Source organism: Pelophylax lessonae (assembly GCF_965119305.1).
Source record: "Pelophylax lessonae genome assembly, chromosome: 12".
NCBI lineage: Eukaryota > Metazoa > Chordata > Amphibia > Anura > Ranidae > Pelophylax > Pelophylax lessonae.
Window position 1 is genome coordinate 23,660,964 of NC_138779.1, and position 19,019 is coordinate 23,679,982.

At 44.7% G+C, this 19,019-nt stretch overlaps 1 protein-coding gene across 7 annotated transcripts in view; it reads left to right on the forward strand.

The window, feature by feature from the left end:
• Positions 1-19,019, forward strand: part of PKNOX2 (PBX/knotted 1 homeobox 2) — a 785,503-nt gene that overhangs the window by 635,459 nt on the left and 131,025 nt on the right. For all 7 annotated transcript variants that reach the window (XM_082273326.1, XM_082273320.1, XM_082273323.1 and 4 more), the window contains one exon: positions 15,590-15,761. In XM_082273326.1, the coding sequence (XP_082129452.1) occupies positions 15,590-15,761 (172 nt within the window). The remainder of the gene's footprint in view (positions 1-15,589; positions 15,762-19,019) is intronic.

Genomic DNA, 19,019 nt, shown 5'->3' on the forward strand with positions numbered 1-19,019 from the left:
TAATGACATTATTGTTTATTTTTACTTTTAGCAGACTTAAATGGGATTTCTTTTACTAGCTAACGTGTATCAATTTGATTCGCCCCACCCCCCACCCCAATAACGGTTCTGCTCGGATGGGATGGCTGGCCAGGGATGGGTTGTTGGAGACACTTTTTATAAACTCACATTAACCACTTAAGCCCCCGAAGGTTTTACCGCCTTAATGACCAGGCCATTTTTTTTATTTTTTTATTGCAATACGGCATTGCTTTATTTTAACTGACAATTGCGCGGTTGTGCAACGCTGTACCCAAATAAAATATATATGGGGTTTTTTTTTCCCACAAATAGAGCTCTTTTTTGGTGGTATTTGATCACCTCTGTGTTTTTTTTTTTTTTGCGCTGTAAAAAAAAAAAAAAAAAACATTTAAAAAAAAAAAATAATAATTTTTGACTTTCTGCTATAAAACACATCCAATAAAAAAAATGTAAAAATTCAGATTTCTTCATTACTTTAGGCCAATATGTATTCTGCTACATATTTTTGGTAAAAAAAAGAAAATCCCACAATATATCAAGCGGCAGGCAGCCCCTCCTGCGCGAACTGAATGTAGCCCTACGTCGGTCGCGAGCCTGCTGCTAGGGGGCGAACGTGCGCTCCCGCCCCCACTCGGCAAAAAGGGACTCCCGACACACAGGGCAGGCGGCTCCGATTGACACCCGCGATTGCTCCCCGCCGCGGAGAGAGGAGGACGGTCAGCTATTGTAAGCACAGCTGACCGTTCTTCTCTCTGGAATGATCCTTCTATATAGGAACACAGGTCTCTATGATCATTTCACAAGCCCCTCCCCCATACAGTTAGAAAACATCCCCTAGGCTTACATTTAACCCCTTGATCACCGACGGCGGTAAACAAGGCAGATCGCTGTTCTGAAAGGGTAGAAGATGGAGATTTTGTGTTTCTGCTAAGCAAGAACCCTAATCTCTGTCTTCCCCCAGTCAGAGCACCTCCCCCCACACAGTTAGTAAGCACTCCCTAGGGACACAGTTAATCCTTTGGTTGCCCCTGTTAACCCCTTCCCTGCCAGTGTCATTATTACAGTAACAGTGCATATTTTTAGCACTGATTACTGTAGTAATGTCACTGGTCCTCCCAAAAGTGTTAAAAAACGTCAGTTAGGGGTCCGATTTGTCCGCCGCAATGTCGCAGTCCTGCTAAAAATCGCAGATCGCCGTCATTACTAGTAAAAAAAAACAATAAAAATTACATAAATTTTTCCTGTAGTTTATACTGTAGATGCGATAACTTTTGCGCAAACCAATCAAAATACGCTTATTGCGATTTACTTTTACCAAAAATATGTAGCAGAAAACAAATTGTCCTAAAATGTAAAAAAAAAATTGATTTTTATTTATTTATTTTTTTTGGGAATGTTATATAGCAGAATGTGAAAAATATTGTTTTTTTTTTTTTCAGAATTGTCGCTCTATTTTTGTTTATAGCGCAAAAAAATAAAAATCACACAGGTGATCAAATACCACCAAAAGAAATCTCTATTTGTGGGGGAAAAAAAGGACATCAATTTTATTTGGGTACAGCGTCACATGACCGTGCAATTGTCCGTTAAAGTAACGCAGTGCCGAATCGCAAAAATGGCCCGGTCTTTAAAGGGGCAAATCCTTCCGGTCCAGAGCTGGTTAACTGACAGTTGTGCGGTTGTGGGACACTGTACCCAAATAAAATTGATGTATTTTTTTTTTTGGCGTTTTGAATACCTTTAAGTGCAAAGGGAGGATTTGAGGTCTTTTAGACCCCAGATCGCACCATAAAGAGTACCTGTCACTTCCTATTACTGTCACAAGGGATGTTTACATTCCTTGTGACAGCAATAAAAGTGATCAGATTTTTTTTAACGGAACTGTGAAAAAAATAAAAATAAATAGGAAAAAAAAAATGATTAAAGCGCACCCGTCGCCGTGTGCTTGCGCACCAAAGAAAATGCATACGTAAGTCTCCCCCGCAATTGTCAGAGTGAGAGCAATAATTCTAAAAAAAAGACCTCCTCTGTAACTCTAAACTGGTAACCATTAAAAAATGTTAAAGCGTCGCCTATGGTGATTTTTAGGTACAATAGTTTGTCGCCATTCCACAAGTGTGCGCAGTTTTAAACCATAACATGTTAGGTATCACTTTACTCGGCATGACATCATCTTTCACATTATACAAAAAAATTGGATTAACTATACTGTTTAATTCTTTTTAAATGAAGTGAATTGAATTTTTTTCCAAAAAATTGCGTTTGAAAGACCGCTGCGCAAATACCGCGTGACATAAATGATTGGAGAAGATAAATTCGAATTCTGTGTTTTAAACCTGGGATCTTGCCAACATCCCTGATAAATATGGAACAACAATAACCCCTGAGGATTGGGACTTTCAACGGCAAGAATCAGGACTTGAGTATGAAAAAATATAAATTTTATTCTACATATAATAAAGATAAATTGTACATAATCACATATCAAGTATATAATAAAAACAAGGTCATAGATACGTCTTGGAACCAGAAGGGTCTGAGGTGTCTGGATCGGACTAGACGCGTTTCGGTCCAAATGCCTTTCTCAATGGTCCACAAAACACCAGAGCTCAGACTAGGAGCATAAAAGGTAACAATGAGTATAATACAAAAAATGGGTATAAGGTTAGATTCAACATGTATTAAACAATGTTAAGAGCGATAATACACAAAATTCATTATACATAGTGTTTGTCGTATTTAGATGTAACAAAGAGGAGGGGCAAAAAATGCCTCTATAATTACGTACCAGATATGTAGGACCTCTGTGAAATCCAGGACGTGAGACCAAAAAGATGGGCCTTAGTGGATGAGAAAAAGGCCTTCAATTGACTGTGGCCGCAAATAGTATATGCTAATCAAATTAGGTCTATACAGGATAGACTAAAGCAATATGTTAATATTTGTATGGGTTTCCAGGGGAGATTTCAATATTTGTAAGCCAAATACACAGTGGTATGGCAAATGACAGTGAGAAAAGAGCTCCACGGACAGAAAATCCCACGAGGATCTCCAAAATGAGGTCCGAAACGCACAGGTCATCTAGGGAGTTATGAAAAGAAATAAAAGAAAAATTCAATGAAGTCTGTCTTATATGAAAAATAAAAGGGAAAATGGGACAGAATATTGTGGGTACAGAATACCTGTAAAATAGTAGTAGGATAGGTATGTCCCCCAATGGATTTATGATGCTGGGACGTGTCCAGCCATACATCCCTGTTGACATGGAATATGTCAAGCCTGAAATCATGAGGGATATCAAAGGGTAAATAGGTAAGGAGTAAGTACAATGAAATGGAATAGATAAGGAGTAAATGCGATAGGATGAAATGAAAATTACTGGATGGGAGAAAAAGTTGTGCTAATAGGAGTATCACAGGGTGTACAGGTATCGGAATGAAAGTTAGCCAGAGTTCAATGGCGGAGAGCAGATATCCTAGGAAGGATAGAGATGGCTGAATAGAAGGAGAAGGGTCCCAGTGAAAGTTTCAAAAGGTGCCCAAATGCCAAGAATAAGTATTGGTAAAGGTATAGTAGTAAAAGCGGGTCCTATGAGCAATTTTCGAAGATCCAGAGAGAAAATAACTTACCTGTATAGGTCTGTGCATAGGAGTAATGGCGGCGCGCTCTGGATCGAGCGCGGTCCGCCATTAAGTACGCCGGCGCATGCGCCGGAGCCTCCGTCCAAACTCCTCCCAGGACGAGTGCGGACCAATAGAGGTCCCCCGTGTCTGGAGCGCACCGACGCCGCCCACACAGGGTTGGTGATCCTGATCTCCCTCTTGGGAGACATGTCCTGACCACACACAGCGGTATTTTCCCACGCTGCTCTTTTGTCATCCTTGACCGTATACACCCCAGCAGCAGAGGAGGAGATTGGGACAAAACCCTTTTACAGAGGGAATCCAGATGGATCCACAACCTTAGAGCTACTATCCCCCCAGGACTCAACGAAAACATTAGTTTCAAGCCCTTCCTTGAAGGGTTCTCATCAGGGGGATGGGATCCATAAGTTATCTGTGGTTAAATGACAACACTACGCGATAATGCTCCTCTGTGCAATATCTGTTTCATCCTAAAATTACCAAAAGTCAATACTCATAACATATGTTGACAGGTTCTCTTTTTTCCTTCCCATTCATATATATAGAACAAATCAAATTTTCCACATCACTCAATATACAAGCACCACCTGGTGGTTACTCAATATACCCTCTTTGCAGTAGCTTTTTTGCTCTGATTTTTCATTTGAGGGCTATTTCAAAGTATTCAATATTAATCCAAATCCCTCTTGTACATTTGCCCCTTTTTTCATGTAAACATATGGCCATTCAATACATCTTTCCTGAGTGATTGTTTGCTCCTGTCCCTATTGAATGTTATCACAAATACCCATTAGTAATTGATATCCGTCTTTTCATTTTTGTATCTCTATGTAAACATAGAGTTTGCCTTGTTTATATGTCTACAGTCTTGGCTTTGTCCCCTTATTTGCAGCTTAGTGTCAGTGACATTACATGCTCCCCGCACAGATTCTCCCCCCGGCGCACATGGGGGCGTTCTTCTGCCCCGTCACCGGTCACCTGATCCCGCCATAGGCGGGAATTCAGACCCGGATATTGCGCGTCGGCGTGCCCGGAACGCACGCCGCGGCCAACCCTGTGTGGGCGGCGTCGGTGCGCTCCAGACACGGGGGACCTCTATTGGTCCGCACTCGTCCTGGGAGAAGTTTGGACGGAGGCTCCGGCGCATGCGCCGGCGTACTTAATGGCGGACCGCGCTCGATCCAGAGCGCGCCGCCATTACTCCTATGCACAGACCTATACAGGTAAGTTATTTTCTCTCTGGATCTTCGAAAATTGCTCATAGGACCCGCTTTTACTACTATACCTTTACCAATACTTATTCTTGGCATTTGGGCACCTTTTGAAACTTTCACTGGGACTCTTCTCCTTCTATTCAGCCATCTCTATCCTTCCTAGGATATCTGCTCTCCGCCATTGAACTCTGGCTAACTTTCATTCCGATACCTGTACACCCTGTGATACTCCTATTAGCACAACTTTTTCTCCCATCCAGTAATTTTCATTTCATCCTATCGCATTTACTCCTTATCTATTCCATTTCATTGTACTTACTCCTTACCTATTTACCCTTTGATATCCCTCATGATTTCAGGCTTGACATATTCCATGTCAACAGGGATGTATGGCTGGACACGTCCCAGCATCATAAATCCATTGGGGGACATACCTATCCTACTACTATTTTACAGGTATTCTGTACCCACAATATTCTGTCCCATTTTCCCTTTTATTTTTCATATAAGACAGACTTCATTGAATTTTTCTTTTATTTCTTTTCATAACTCCCTAGATGACCTGTGCGTTTCGGACCTCATTTTGGAGATCCTCGTGGGATTTTCTGTCCGTGGAGCTCTTTTCTCACTGTCATTTGCCATACCACTGTGTATTTGGCTCACAAATATTGAAATCTCCCCTGGAAACCCATACAAATATTAACATATTGCTTTAGTCTATCCTGTATAGACCTAATTTGATTAGCATATACTATTTGCGGCCACAGTCAATTGAAGGCCTTTTTCTCATCCACTAAGGCCCATCTTTTTGGTCTCACGTCCTGGATTTCACAGAGGTCCTACATATCTGGTACGTAATTATAGAGGCATTTTTTGCCCCTCCTCTTTGTTACATCTAAATACGACAAACACTATGTATAATGAATTTTGTGTATTATCGCTCTTAACATTGTTTAATACATGTTGAATCTAACCTTATACCCATTTTTTGTATTATACTCATTGTTACCTTTTATGCTCCTAGTCTGAGCTCTGGTGTTTTGTGGACCATTGAGAAAGGCATTTGGACCGAAACGCGTCTAGTCCGATCCAGACACCTCAGACCCTTCTGGTTCCAAGACGTATCTATGACCTTGTTTTTATTATATACTTGATATGTGATTATGTACAATTTATCTTTATTATATGTAGAATAAAATTTATATTTTTTCATACTCAAGTCCTGATTCTTGCCGTTGAAAGTCCCAATCCTCAGGGGTTATTGTTGTTCCATATTTATCAGGGATGTTGGCAAGATCCCAGGTTTAAAACACAGAATTCGAATTTATCTTCTCTAATTATTTAGGGTGGCAAACACCCACTTCCCCGTCCCATTCGCATTCTGTGTTTTCTATACTTGACTATCATTTTCATATGCACAAAAAGATAATCTTTTAGTGCTACTATTTGAGTTACTATTTTAATGAAATACTAGGTACTATTTAAATAAGGTTACCTTATTGTGTGCTCGTTTACCCGAAGTACCCAGGGCCCTGGTTGGCCCCCTTAGCTCTGTTTCAGAGCCAGGGGACCCCCAGGACCTAGGGTCTATTAGGGTGACGTGAAGAAAAACAGCTTTCACTTCCCTTCCCATTACTGTTCTACTATTCTTGAGATCTGTTTGAGATCAATACACAACCCTTCCTTTTACCTTCTACATATATCGTACTGCCTTTAAGGACGACAATAGACAGACAGTTTAAACAAAGCAACCCTTTTCATTCACTTCATGCCACTTAGTCCACTATAACCAACAGTTGCTCTATTTCTCAATAGTCCAAGCTTATAGGTGACAGAATTTTAACACTTGGTTTAAAGCATTTCTATCCATTCCATTTTTACAATCTATACAAATAAATCCCTTGACAGGCATCATGTTTAGGGGTACAGGTTTTGATAATCTTCTCTCATCCTATAGAGAACACAGCAAAAAAGAAGCTCAGGACACTAAAATTGAATCCTTAATTTTTGAATTAAAAAAAGCGGTAGAAAAGAAAACCAATCTATACCTCCATATTGACAATTTCGAAACATATAATAGAGAAAACCTTAATCCCCTAGGCCTACGAGTCCAAATCTTTCCAACTATTGAGGATCTCGATGAAATCTTCAAATCCAAATGGGAGGCAAATCTACAATTATGTTCAAAGAACATGATGTGCCTCCTCATTGAAGAATACCATAAGAGAATAAAGAGATTAGACCTGACCATCGAGAAACTCTATGAACAATTAGAAACACATTTGGACACCCCAAAAATTACTAATTTGGAAAACAACATAAAAAATCAATTAGATAAAAACATCAAACTTAACATTAACAAAAAGGAGCAAAAACTCTGTAGGGACAGAATAGCCTTCCGTGACAAAAAGGCCTACAAATGGCATCAACGACAAACACAACCTCGCCCTAAAAGACGTGATTTAACTAGAGCCGATCATAATTTAGGCTCGAGTTCATCCATAAACTCTTCACTGTCTTCATCTTCACTACCCACCCTCAATAGGGGCAAACAAGTGAAAACAAAAAGATCCTTTGCCCAAGATGACAACACAAATGCAAGTAAACGCCCCCCAACCCCCTCAGGGCCCCCACTCCCATCAGATACACGACGTTTAGTTCACATGAACTTACCGGTCAAAAACACATTAGAAACCAAACACATAGCAATTACAGATACCACGCATGCCATGGCTGCAGATAACACGGACTTTGAAGATCACTCATGAAACTTAACCTCCTCGAGTGATGACAGTGACATCATTAATCTTTCAGATTACACTCTGTCACCAGCCCAAATATCTTTACTGCGGAAAGGCCTTACTTTTTGTCCCACCACTGATATAGACAAATTCACTTTCAAAAAAGACTTAAATCTTTTTGCTCGAAAAATTCTTTTACAAAGTCAACACGCTCAGAAACATAACCCCAAACTACTGCAACCCAAAACCAAAAAATTAGAAACGGAAGCCTTAGATACACTAATTGCCTTACTAGAGGAACAAGACGGTTTAGATCTAATAGACAGGATCGATTTGGACTCGTTATTAAACGAACATCCTCAATCTGGTGCAACAAACCGCTTTCAAAAAAAATCGGACAAATTTCCTGCTCTAAATAGTAATACCAATCTGGCAGCTTTTGTCATGTTGGTATCCCAAGATATTGAGAAAATCAAACTTTCTCCTCAGACTCCAGCATCTAATCTCAGTCTAGAAGAAAACCAGGCACTTACTGCTCTCACCAAACAATCACAATTGACTATCAAGCCCTCCGACAAGGGGGGCAACATAGTCGTTATGCATAACCAACAATACGCCAATATGTGCTGGAAAATTCTCAATAACTCAACCTGGTATCACAAAATATCCAGAACAACCATTGATAAGTACTTTGCAGAATTCTATGCCTTGGTGGACAATGGTTACTTAACGGGTTGCATAGATAAAACCACTTGGGATTATTTGAGAATCAAATTCCCTACTATTCCTACCTTTTATAGTTTGCCTAAAGTCCACAAAAATAAAAACGACCCGCCTGGACGACCCATCGTCTCGGGTAGGGGTAGTATATCAGAAAACTTAAGTAGATATGTGGACAGCAAGTTGTATCCATTCGTGCAAACTCTTCCCTCCTTTGTTAAGGATACCATACACCTCCTTCAATTGTTGGAGGGCATGTCGATCCCTGCGGATGCCCTGCTGGTGGCCATAGATGTTGAAGCACTATACAGCTCCATCCCCCACCAGCGGGGTATCCGCACGGTCGCACATGCCCTCACACAATCCAACTCAGATTCCCCAGCCACACAAAAATTTATTCTACAATCACTTGAATACATTCTTACTCGTAATGTATTCTCTTTTGATGGTTCCCATTTCCTCCAGGTACAGGGCGTTGCGATGGGGACATGTTGTGCCCCATCGTACGCCAACCTGTACCTGGGGGAATGGGAACGCTCTTTCCTCTCCGAGGAACAACATTCGAAATACACTCAGCACATATTGGCTTGGCATAGGTACATTGACGATGTACTCATTGTCTGGACAGGCAATGAGGAATCACTTCTAGACTGTGTTCATTCTATGAACAGAAACAACTTTAACCTCTCATTCACCCTCAGTTACAACAGCAATTCCATTCCGCTGGTGCCGTTCCTTCAGAGCCCCGTGCCGTGACTGTCGGCTCCCGCGCGCGTGCGCGGGAGTGACGTCACCGCGGCTCCGGCCAATCAGATGGCCGGATGCCGCGATCCCGGAAGACGGGCGACTAGACATGTCACCCGTCATAGAGGTGAGCGGACGGCACGGCGGGGACTCGTTCTAAGGTAAGTATTGCATAATGAGCTAGTATGCGATGCATACTAGCTCATTATGTCTTTCTCTTGCAGGGTGTAAAAGAAAAAAAAAAAAAAAAAACGAGTTTACAACCTCTTTAAGTGGTTTTTGTACTGTAGTTTGTCGCCATTCCACGGTTGTGCACAATTTTAAAGTGTGACATGTTTGGTATCAATTTACTCGGTGTAACATCATCTTTTAGATTTTATCTTTAAAAAAATTGGATATTATATAGTGTTTGTGTTCACTAAAATTCATGAAAGTGTATTTTCCCCAAAACATTTGCATTTGAAAAGCTGCTGCGCAAATATCGTGTGAAAAAAGTTGCTGTACCCACCATTTTTATTCTCTTTGGCCTCTGCCTAAAAATAATATATATATATAATCTTTGGGGGTTCTAAGTAATTTTCTAGCAATACAATTCTGATTTTTACATATATGTAATAAATGTCAGAAATGGCTTGGGGGTCAAGTGGTTAAACCAACATAATGTAAATTCTGGTTGCTAGGAGTTTCTGCATTTACACATCACTATCTGTCCTATAAGGGGCGTAACTACAGGGGTTTCAATTGCAACCGGGCCCCATGCTCCAGGGGGCCTGTATGGCTCCCCTGTACAACTGGATAGGAGGGGCGGCGGGGGCAGCATGTAGAGAAATCACTGTCCTCCTTTTTCCTCCTGTAGCTGCAGGAGGAAAATGGAGGAGATTGGTTCCTCTGTATGCTGCCCCCGCCACTCCCCATATCCAGTTCACTTGTGTTCTGCTGTCTCTGGGCCCCTGTGTGCTCCCCTGGTTACCCCCCCCTCCCCAAACTGTGCTCCCTTCTCTCTCCTGCCGGCTGCTGCAGGGGATGTGTCACAATAGAGAACCAGGAAGGGGGTCGATAAATATGTAATTTACCAGCTCCTTCCTTTTCTGAATGGACAGAGTCATAGTCAGTGACATTGTAAAAATATAAAATAAAATGATAAAAAATAATACAATTAAAATACCAAAATACATAAAAACTACTGACACCAGTGGGTGAACTTCCAGGATCGCAAAGGTCACACTTGCGACTGGGCCCTGGCATTCCACCACCGTGGGGAGGCCCCAAGATGGCAGGAAGGGGGCCCACTGCAGAACTTGTGAAAGGGTCCCTGTGGGACCGTAATAAAGGGCCCCACAACGAGAGCAAAGGGCCCCAGGATCAGTGGGAAGAGCCCCAGGCTTGAAGGGAAGGTGCGATTTCTTGCACTGAAATTTCTAGTTAGGCCTCTGTGTCTGATTATGAAAGCCCAGGGCTTTTTTTCAGCTGGAACTTGGTGGAACTCAGTTCCACCACCTCTAAATCAGGCCCTCTGCTTCCCGCTTCCATACAAAATACTTAGCACCACAAAATGATACTTTGTTCTGTAATCTATAAAAGATGTGGTACTGGGAGGTGGGTAAGGGGTGGGCCCATGGAATGGTGCTCTTAGGTGGGTAGGGGGCGGAGTCAAGGGGTGACTCAGAAGGGAGGAGTTCCTGCACCTATTCTCTGAGAAAAGAAGCCCCGTGAAAGCCTATGTATGATGGAAAGTCCAGGTGGTCCATACTTGCCAACTGTCCCTTTTTTCCTGGGACAGTCCCTGGAAATAGAAGCCTGTCCCAGGTAATTTATATTGTCCCTGGAAGCGCCTGAATCGGGCTGCCCATAAATGTTACCCAGAAGTAGTGCAGCTGAATGGGAGACTTATTCCAACTCTGCTACTGTGGCCTTAAGTTTGAAATTCATTTTTTAATTTCCTGTAATTCTCTCTATATTGGAGTAGACTCTATAATCTGTTAAGTAGGTGAGATTAATTATGCAAAGTGGGCGGAGCTTCAGGGAAGTGGGTGTGGTAATTGATAGCTGTGCTGCAAAGTGTCCCTGGAAATTTTTTTTAAATGTTGGCAACTATGGTGGTCTGAGGTCATATATGAGGTGTGCATGGATAGTCACAGTTGCCCCCCCCCCCCCCCCACGATTCTTCCATGCTGTACATGTATTGATTACATCGTTACGTGCTCCGTCCATTTCACTCATTATTCCTTTCTCTGTATTAAACAAGTTCTGTAGCGCTGGTCAAGGTTAGAAGATCACACCTCTCCCCAGCTTGCTTTTGCTGTTTAATTCTCTCCATAAAGTTGTGGCGGGTTTGGAATGGGGGAGGGGAGGGGGGGCTCCGCTGCACTCCAACCACCTGGTACCATTGCTTGCTTGGATTATTAGTTCCTGGTAATTTAGTGCCCTTGCACTGGGTCGATTTGTGCCTTTTCATTTCTAATTGATCTAGTGGCTGTTTAAATGGCAGGAGGCATCTGTTGAGAGTTGGAAGGTTCATAAGGCGCAATAATTCATAACGCAGTCTGGAATTTGTCTTTCATATCCCTGGGCTAAGCTCCTGCAGGGCTGCCTAAATTACGGCAGGCAAGGCTTTGCTTTATATTCTGTGCTGCGGACGTAGAGCCCCGCATTAAACTGGGATCAGCGTAGATTACACTATAATATGATGCAGCATTAGAGCCTGCAAATTAGACTGTGCAAGACGGTTAACGCTTTCCACCCCAGAACTTCGCGGCGAAGCGCCAACTGGGCTTCTTCGGAGCGCACTAACCCGCAGCAAAAAAAAAAAAAACTCCTATTCACCTTTAAAGCCTGTATGGAATAATGCCCTGGAGCATGGGTCAATTTGTACCGGTTAATATGAGCCAACGCGCTTTTCCAACCACCACTGCTGTTTTTAGTGCAGCACAAATTTGGATCTTTAGTAGTGAGGAAAAATGTGTTTTCTTATTTTGTCCCTTGGAGTCGTTTTTTTTTTTTTTTCTGCTCTACCTCCCCAAATAAAATCTTAAACAAAATTATCCCCCACCACCTTAATAGGTCATCCCTACCCCATTGCAGGGCTTTTTTTTCTCAGAGAATAGGTGCATGTACTCCCCCCTTCCAAGTCACCTCTTTTCTCTGCTCCCTACCCACCTCCAAGCACTGACCCTTAGTTCCTCCCCTATCCACCTCTGAGCACTGTCCCTTGGTTCCTCCCCCTACCAACCTCCGAGCACCATCCCTTGGTTCCTACCCCTACCCACCTACAAGCACCATCCCTTAGTTTCCCCCCATACCCACCTCTGAGCACCGCCCATGGTTCCTCCCCCTACCCAGCTCCGAGCACTGTCCCTTGTTCCTCCCCCTACCCACCTCTGAGCACTGTCCCTTGGTTCCTCCCCTATCCACCTCTGAGCACTGTCCCTTGGTTCCTCCCCCTACCCACCTCCAAGCACCATCTCTTGGTTTCCCCCCATACCCACCTCTGAGCACCGTCCCTTGGTTCCTCCCCCTATCAACCTCCGATCACCATCCCTTGGTTCCTCCCCCTATCCACCTCCGTGCACCGTCCCTTGGTTCTTCCCTCTATCCACCTCCCAGCACCGTCCCTTGATTCCTCCCCTATCCCCCTCTGAGCGCTGTCCCTTGGTTCCCCCCCATACCCACCTCCGAGTACCATCCCTTGGTTCCTCCCCCTATTTACCTCCGATCACCATCCTTTGGTTCCTCCCCCCTATCCACCTCCGCGCACCATCCCTTGGTCCCTCCCCCTACCTACCTCCGAGCACCATCCCTTGGTTCCTTACTCTACCCATCTCCGAGCACCGTCCCTTGGTTCCTCCCCCTATCCACCTCCAAGCACCGTCCCTTGGTTGCTCCCCCCATCCACCCCTGAGCACCATCACTTGGTTTCGCCCCCCCACCCACCTTTGTGCACCATCCCTTGGGTCCTGCCCCTATCCACCTCCAAGCACTGTTCCTTGGTTCCTCCTCCTACCCACCTCCGAGCACTGTCCCTTGGTTCCTTACTCTACCCACCTCCAAGCACCATCCCTTGGTTCCTCCCCCTATCCACCTCCAAGCACCGTCCCTTGGTTGCTCCCCCCATCCACCCATGAGCACCATCACTTGTTTCCTCCCCCTACCCACCTTTGTGCACCATCCCTTGGTTCCTCCCCCTATCCACCTCCGAGCACCGTCCCTTGGTTCCTCCCCCTGCCCACCTCTGAGCACTATCCCTTGGTTCCTCCCCCTACCCATCTCTGAGCATCATCCCTTTGTTCCTTCTACCCACCTTCTAGTGCTGTACCAGGTGGTTGAGGTGCAGTTTTACTGCTACCCCGACAGCCCACCTGAACAAAGACATGCAGCTGCTCAGGGCTGTACATGTGCCGCAACCAACATGCTGTGCTTCACCGCCATGGCAAAAAATAAACCAGACCTATACTCGCCTTCAGTCCAGCAATACAATGCCCCAGAAGCTCCCTGTCGATTGCTGACATCTTCAGGCAGCCAAAAAAAATATATTGCCCCTGGATCTTTGATGAGTTGTGCCAATATAAAGTAATCAAACAAATAGTAAAAAAGTATACATTTTTTTCCATATACAGGTAAAATCCAACAAAGTAGACAATGTAGGTGTGATAAAAAAAAAAAAACCCCGCACTATACATGCACTACTGAGAGTAATGTATATGCATTATACCGTACATTCAAGTTGAAGCATTTATGAACTGGACTCTCTACGCGTTTCATAGAACATCGTCCACTTCATCAGGAGAAGCCATAGCACTTTCGCACCTGTGGAAAGACCATGTCAAAAAAGAGATATATGAAATAAAGTTACAAAATTCATAAATAGTTCACCTGCCAAATGGTCATACTTACATATACATAAAAGTACAGAAATCAATGCACACAACGGTCCCCACAAGGTGAAAAAATCATGGATCACCCTAGCATAAAAGGGAAACCAAGAGGGCTAGGCTCTGTCTGGGAGCTGATAGGAGGGCAGGCACAGGGCCAGGGCACAGCAGAGGACTGGAAAGGGGGAAACCTAGGAGGCAAATGAGAGGTGTATTAATTGCCAGCCACTGTCACTGGCCAGGGCGAGATGACGTCACTTCTGCACATTCCTGGGAGTTCCGTCAGCTTCGGTGTGGCCGAATTTGTACAGTGAGATGCATGAGCCCAGCAGGGGCAGACAGACAGGTAAGTAGTTTTAATGCAGAAGCATGTCTCTTCTGCATTAAAAATCCTGCCTGTTCACCCATTTTTATTTTTAGCATATTGTTCTATTTTAAACAGCATGTTGCGATTGGCAAATATTACCCATGCAAATCTCTGGGGCTGTGCTGTAACCTCTCTGCATCCGCAGTTGTAGTGTGGTGAATCAACATTTTCAGGGTTAAATTAGGCATTGTCCTAGGTGACAGAGGGGTGGCAGGGGCTGCTGTACATGTGAACGAGCCCTTGCTTATTCTTCGATATATCTGGTGTAATAACCTGAGATCTCTCTATACAGAATTGGCACATAGCATTGTAGTGTAGTGGAAATCAGGCTTGCAATAGGCGTCTTTGCTTTATGTGTGGTGTCCCCCCCCAACCAGCAGTCCAGAGAGCAGGAGGTGGGGCAGTCAGGGCCGACCCTACCATGGGTCCTGCTGGGTCAGACCCAGGCAGAACTTTGAGAGGGTCAGAAAATTGGCGTTCGCGCTTTTTTTTTCAGCAGTTTTGGGTGTCATCAGTTTGCGGCACACTACGGGCAGCATTTTCCCATCTCATACTGACACCCATAGTGCAAACTGATGAGTAGGAGGAGGCGGAATGTCTCCCCCAGGGAACGTACCTCTCATGATAGTAGTGTGCGCAATGACGTCAGACATCAGTGCACTCCATCTCACACAGTGCAGGCTGAATCTTTTAGGGCGGTGGCCATGGCAGACACAGGAGGGACAGACAATGGGTGTTTGGTGGACCAGTCCAGTAGTGGTTTATGGAAGAAGATAACAGCATATATAATATTTTCTAAATGTTATATTTATAAAAAATAATGGATGTGGGGGCTTTTTAGTGGGCTTATTTTTTTCTTTCTTGGACATAGGCAACACAATGTCTTGAGCAGTGTCACAGTTTGCAGAGCTGTGACCTTTTAAGAATGTCACCTTCTTATGTTTATGAGCCGTGAAGCACAGAGAAGGGGTGGTCGGATCAAAGTAGTATATGCCTTATTATGCAAATCCTTAAACACCACTAAATACATTTATTTCAGCTGTGCAATTGGCTGTTCAGCTGGAGGTTCTCAATAAATTATAAGCAGCACATGTCTTATACTTCCATGTCTAGAACACTTCTGGTAGCAGTTAAGGTGTCCTTGAACTCCAGCAGAAAGCGTCCTTTACATGACGCAGATCTCAGTTGATGTGTATCTGAGTATTTTCTTCTATACGGTTTTGCTGTTCTGATGTGCTCACTAATGGAAGTGTGTTGTGTATCCCTCCAGACATCCTTTGTTCCCCCTCCTGACGCTGCTGTTTGAGAAGTGTGAGCAGGCCACGCAGGGCTCCGAGTGCATCACATCTGCCAGCTTTGATGTGGATATCGAGAACTTTGTCCACCAGCAGGAACAGGAGCGTAAACCGTTCTTCAGCGAGGACCCCGAACTCGACAACCTGGTAATCTTCACCAGACTTCTCATATGAAGCTACTTTATATATATATATTATGTTTAATCACAGGACTCCTTTCCTGAATGACATTATTACAGATTATGAACTAGATTAGCTTAGTTTACATTTTACCCATCACAGGTCTGGCCAATTCAGAATGACCACATGCATAATACCGCACATTATCAATTTTTTTGTTAAGCACTTTATACTTTAGATCCACTGTTTACCTTATCTGCAGTACTGTACCCTTTAGATCTACCACTTACTTTATCTGCAACACTGCACCCCTTAGATCTACCACTTACCTTATCTACAGTACTGTACCCCTTAGATCTAACACTTACCTCATCTGCAGGACGGTATCCTGCAGGTCCACCGCCTACCCTATCTGCAGCATTATACCCAACAGATGTACCACTCACCTTCTCTGGCACTGTATCCTGCAGATCCACCACTCACCCTAGCTATGGCGCTGTACCCTGAATATCCGCTGCTCACCCTACATTTGACACTGTACCATGAAGACCCATCACTCACCCTATCTCCGGGACTGTAACTTAGAGACTCACCACTCACCCTATCTCTAGCACTGTACCCTACAGACCCACTAGTCACCTTATCTATTGCACTGTACGCTACAGACCCACCACTCGCCCTATCTCCAGCACTATACTTTACAGACCCACCAAACACCATGTCTCCAGCACTGTACTCTACTGATCCACAAACTCACCCTATTTCCAACACTGTACCCTACAGACCCACCACTCACCCTATCTCCAGCACTGTACCCTACAGACCCACCACTAACCTTATCCCTTCCACTCTACAGACTCACCACTCACTCTATCTCCAGCACTGTACTCTACAGACCCACCAAACACCATGTCTCCAGCACTGTACCCTACTGATCCACCACTCACCCTATCTCCAACACTGTTCCCTACAGACCCACCACTCACCCTATCTCCAGCACTGTACCCTACAGACCCACCACTCACCCTATCTCCAGCACTGTACCCTACAGACCCACCAATCACCATATCTCCAGCACTGTACCCTATTGATCCACCACTCACTCTATCTCAAGCACTGTACCTTACAGACCAACCACTAACCTTATCCCTAGCACTGTACTCTACAGAACCACCACTAACCCTACCTCTAGCACTGTACCCTACAGATCCACCACTTACCTTATCCTAGCACTGTACCCTACAGACCCACCACTCACCCTATCTCCAGCACTGTACCCTACAGACCCACCACTCACCCTATCTCCAGCACTGTATCTTACAGACCCACCACTAACTTTATCCCTAGCACTGCACTCTACAGACCCACCACTAACCCTACCTCCAGCACTGTACCCTACAGACCTAATAGTCACCTTATCTCTAGCACTGTATGTTACAGACCCACCACTCACCCTATCTCCAGCACTGTACCCTACAGACCCACCAATCACCATGTCTCCAGCACTGTACCCTATTGATCCACCACTCACTCTATCTCCAGCACTGTACCTTACAGACCAACCACTAACCTTATCCCTAGCACTGTACTCTACAGACCCACCACTAGCCCTACCTCTAGCACTGTACCCTACAGATCCACCACTTACCTTATCCTAGCACTGTACCCTACAGACTCACCACTCACCTTATCCCTAGCACTGTACCCTACAGATCCACCACTTACCTTATCCTAGCACTGTACCCTACAGACCCACCACTCACTGTATCTCCAGCACTGTACCCTACAGACCCACCACTAACCTTATCCCTAGCACTGCACTCTACAGATTCACCACGCACCCTATCCCCAGCACTGTACCCTACAGACCCACCACTCACCATGTCTCCAGCACTGTACCCTACAGGCCCACCACTCACCTTATCCCTTGCCCTGTACCCCACAGATCCATGACTCCCCTTACCCTTCCACTATACCCTATAGACTCACCACCCACCCTATCCCCAGCACTGTACCCTATAGACCCATAACTTATCCTATCTCCAGCACTGTACCCTACAGACCCACTACTCACATTATCCCTAGCACTGCACTCTACAGACCCACGACTCACCCTATGTCCAGCACTTTACCCCACAGACTCACCACTCACCTTATCCCTAGCACTGTACTCTACAGACCCACTACTCACCTTACCCTTGCACTGTACCCTACAGTCCCACCACCCATCCTATCTCCAGCACTGTACCCTACAGACTCACCTCTCACCCTATATCCAGCACTGTATCCTACAGACCCACCACTCACCTTATCCCTAGCACGGTACCCTACAGATTTACCACTCACCTTACCCTTGCACTATACCCACAGACCCACCACCCACCCTATCTCCAGCACTGTACCCTATAGACCCGCCACCCACCTTATCTCCAGCACTGTACCCTACAGACTCACTACGCACCCTATCTCTAGCACTGTACCCTACAGACCCACCAGTCACCTTATCCCTAGCACTGTACCCTGCAGACCTGCCGCTTACCCTATCACCAGGACTGTACCTTAAAGACCCACCACTAATAATTTCCCTTTGGGAATAAAGTATTCTGAATCCGAATCACCTTATCTCTGCCACATTACCCTGTTGGCTCACCATTCCATGATGCAGAAGTACCATGAAACCTGCAGATCCACCACTTAACTGCAGCACTGTACCCTGCAGACCTGCCGTCTACCCTACCTGCAGCACTATACCCAGCAGATGTACACTCGCCTTATCTCTGGCACTGTATCCTGCAGACCCACCACTCACTGTATCGTACAGACTCACCACTAATAGTTCCCTATTGGGATTAATGAAGTATTCTGAATCACCATATATCTGCCACTGTGCCCTGTTTGCCCATGCCTCCATGATCTAGAAGTACCATGAATCCTGCAGTTCCACCACTTACCCTATTTCTAGCACTGTAGCCTGCAGACCAACCACTCACCCTATGTCCAACACTGTACCCTACAGACAAACGATTCATCCTATCTCTAGCACTGTACCCTACAGACAAACCACTTACCCTATCTCCAGAACTGTACCGTACAGACTCACCACCCTATCCTCAGCACTGTACCCAGCAGAACACCACTTGCGCTATCTCCAGCACCTGTACCCATCAGACCCATCATGCACCCTATCTGCAGCATTGTACCAGCGCTAACAATTTCCCTTTTGAGAATCATTAAGTATTTAGAATCTGAATCACCCTATCTCCACCACTGTACCTTGTTGACCCA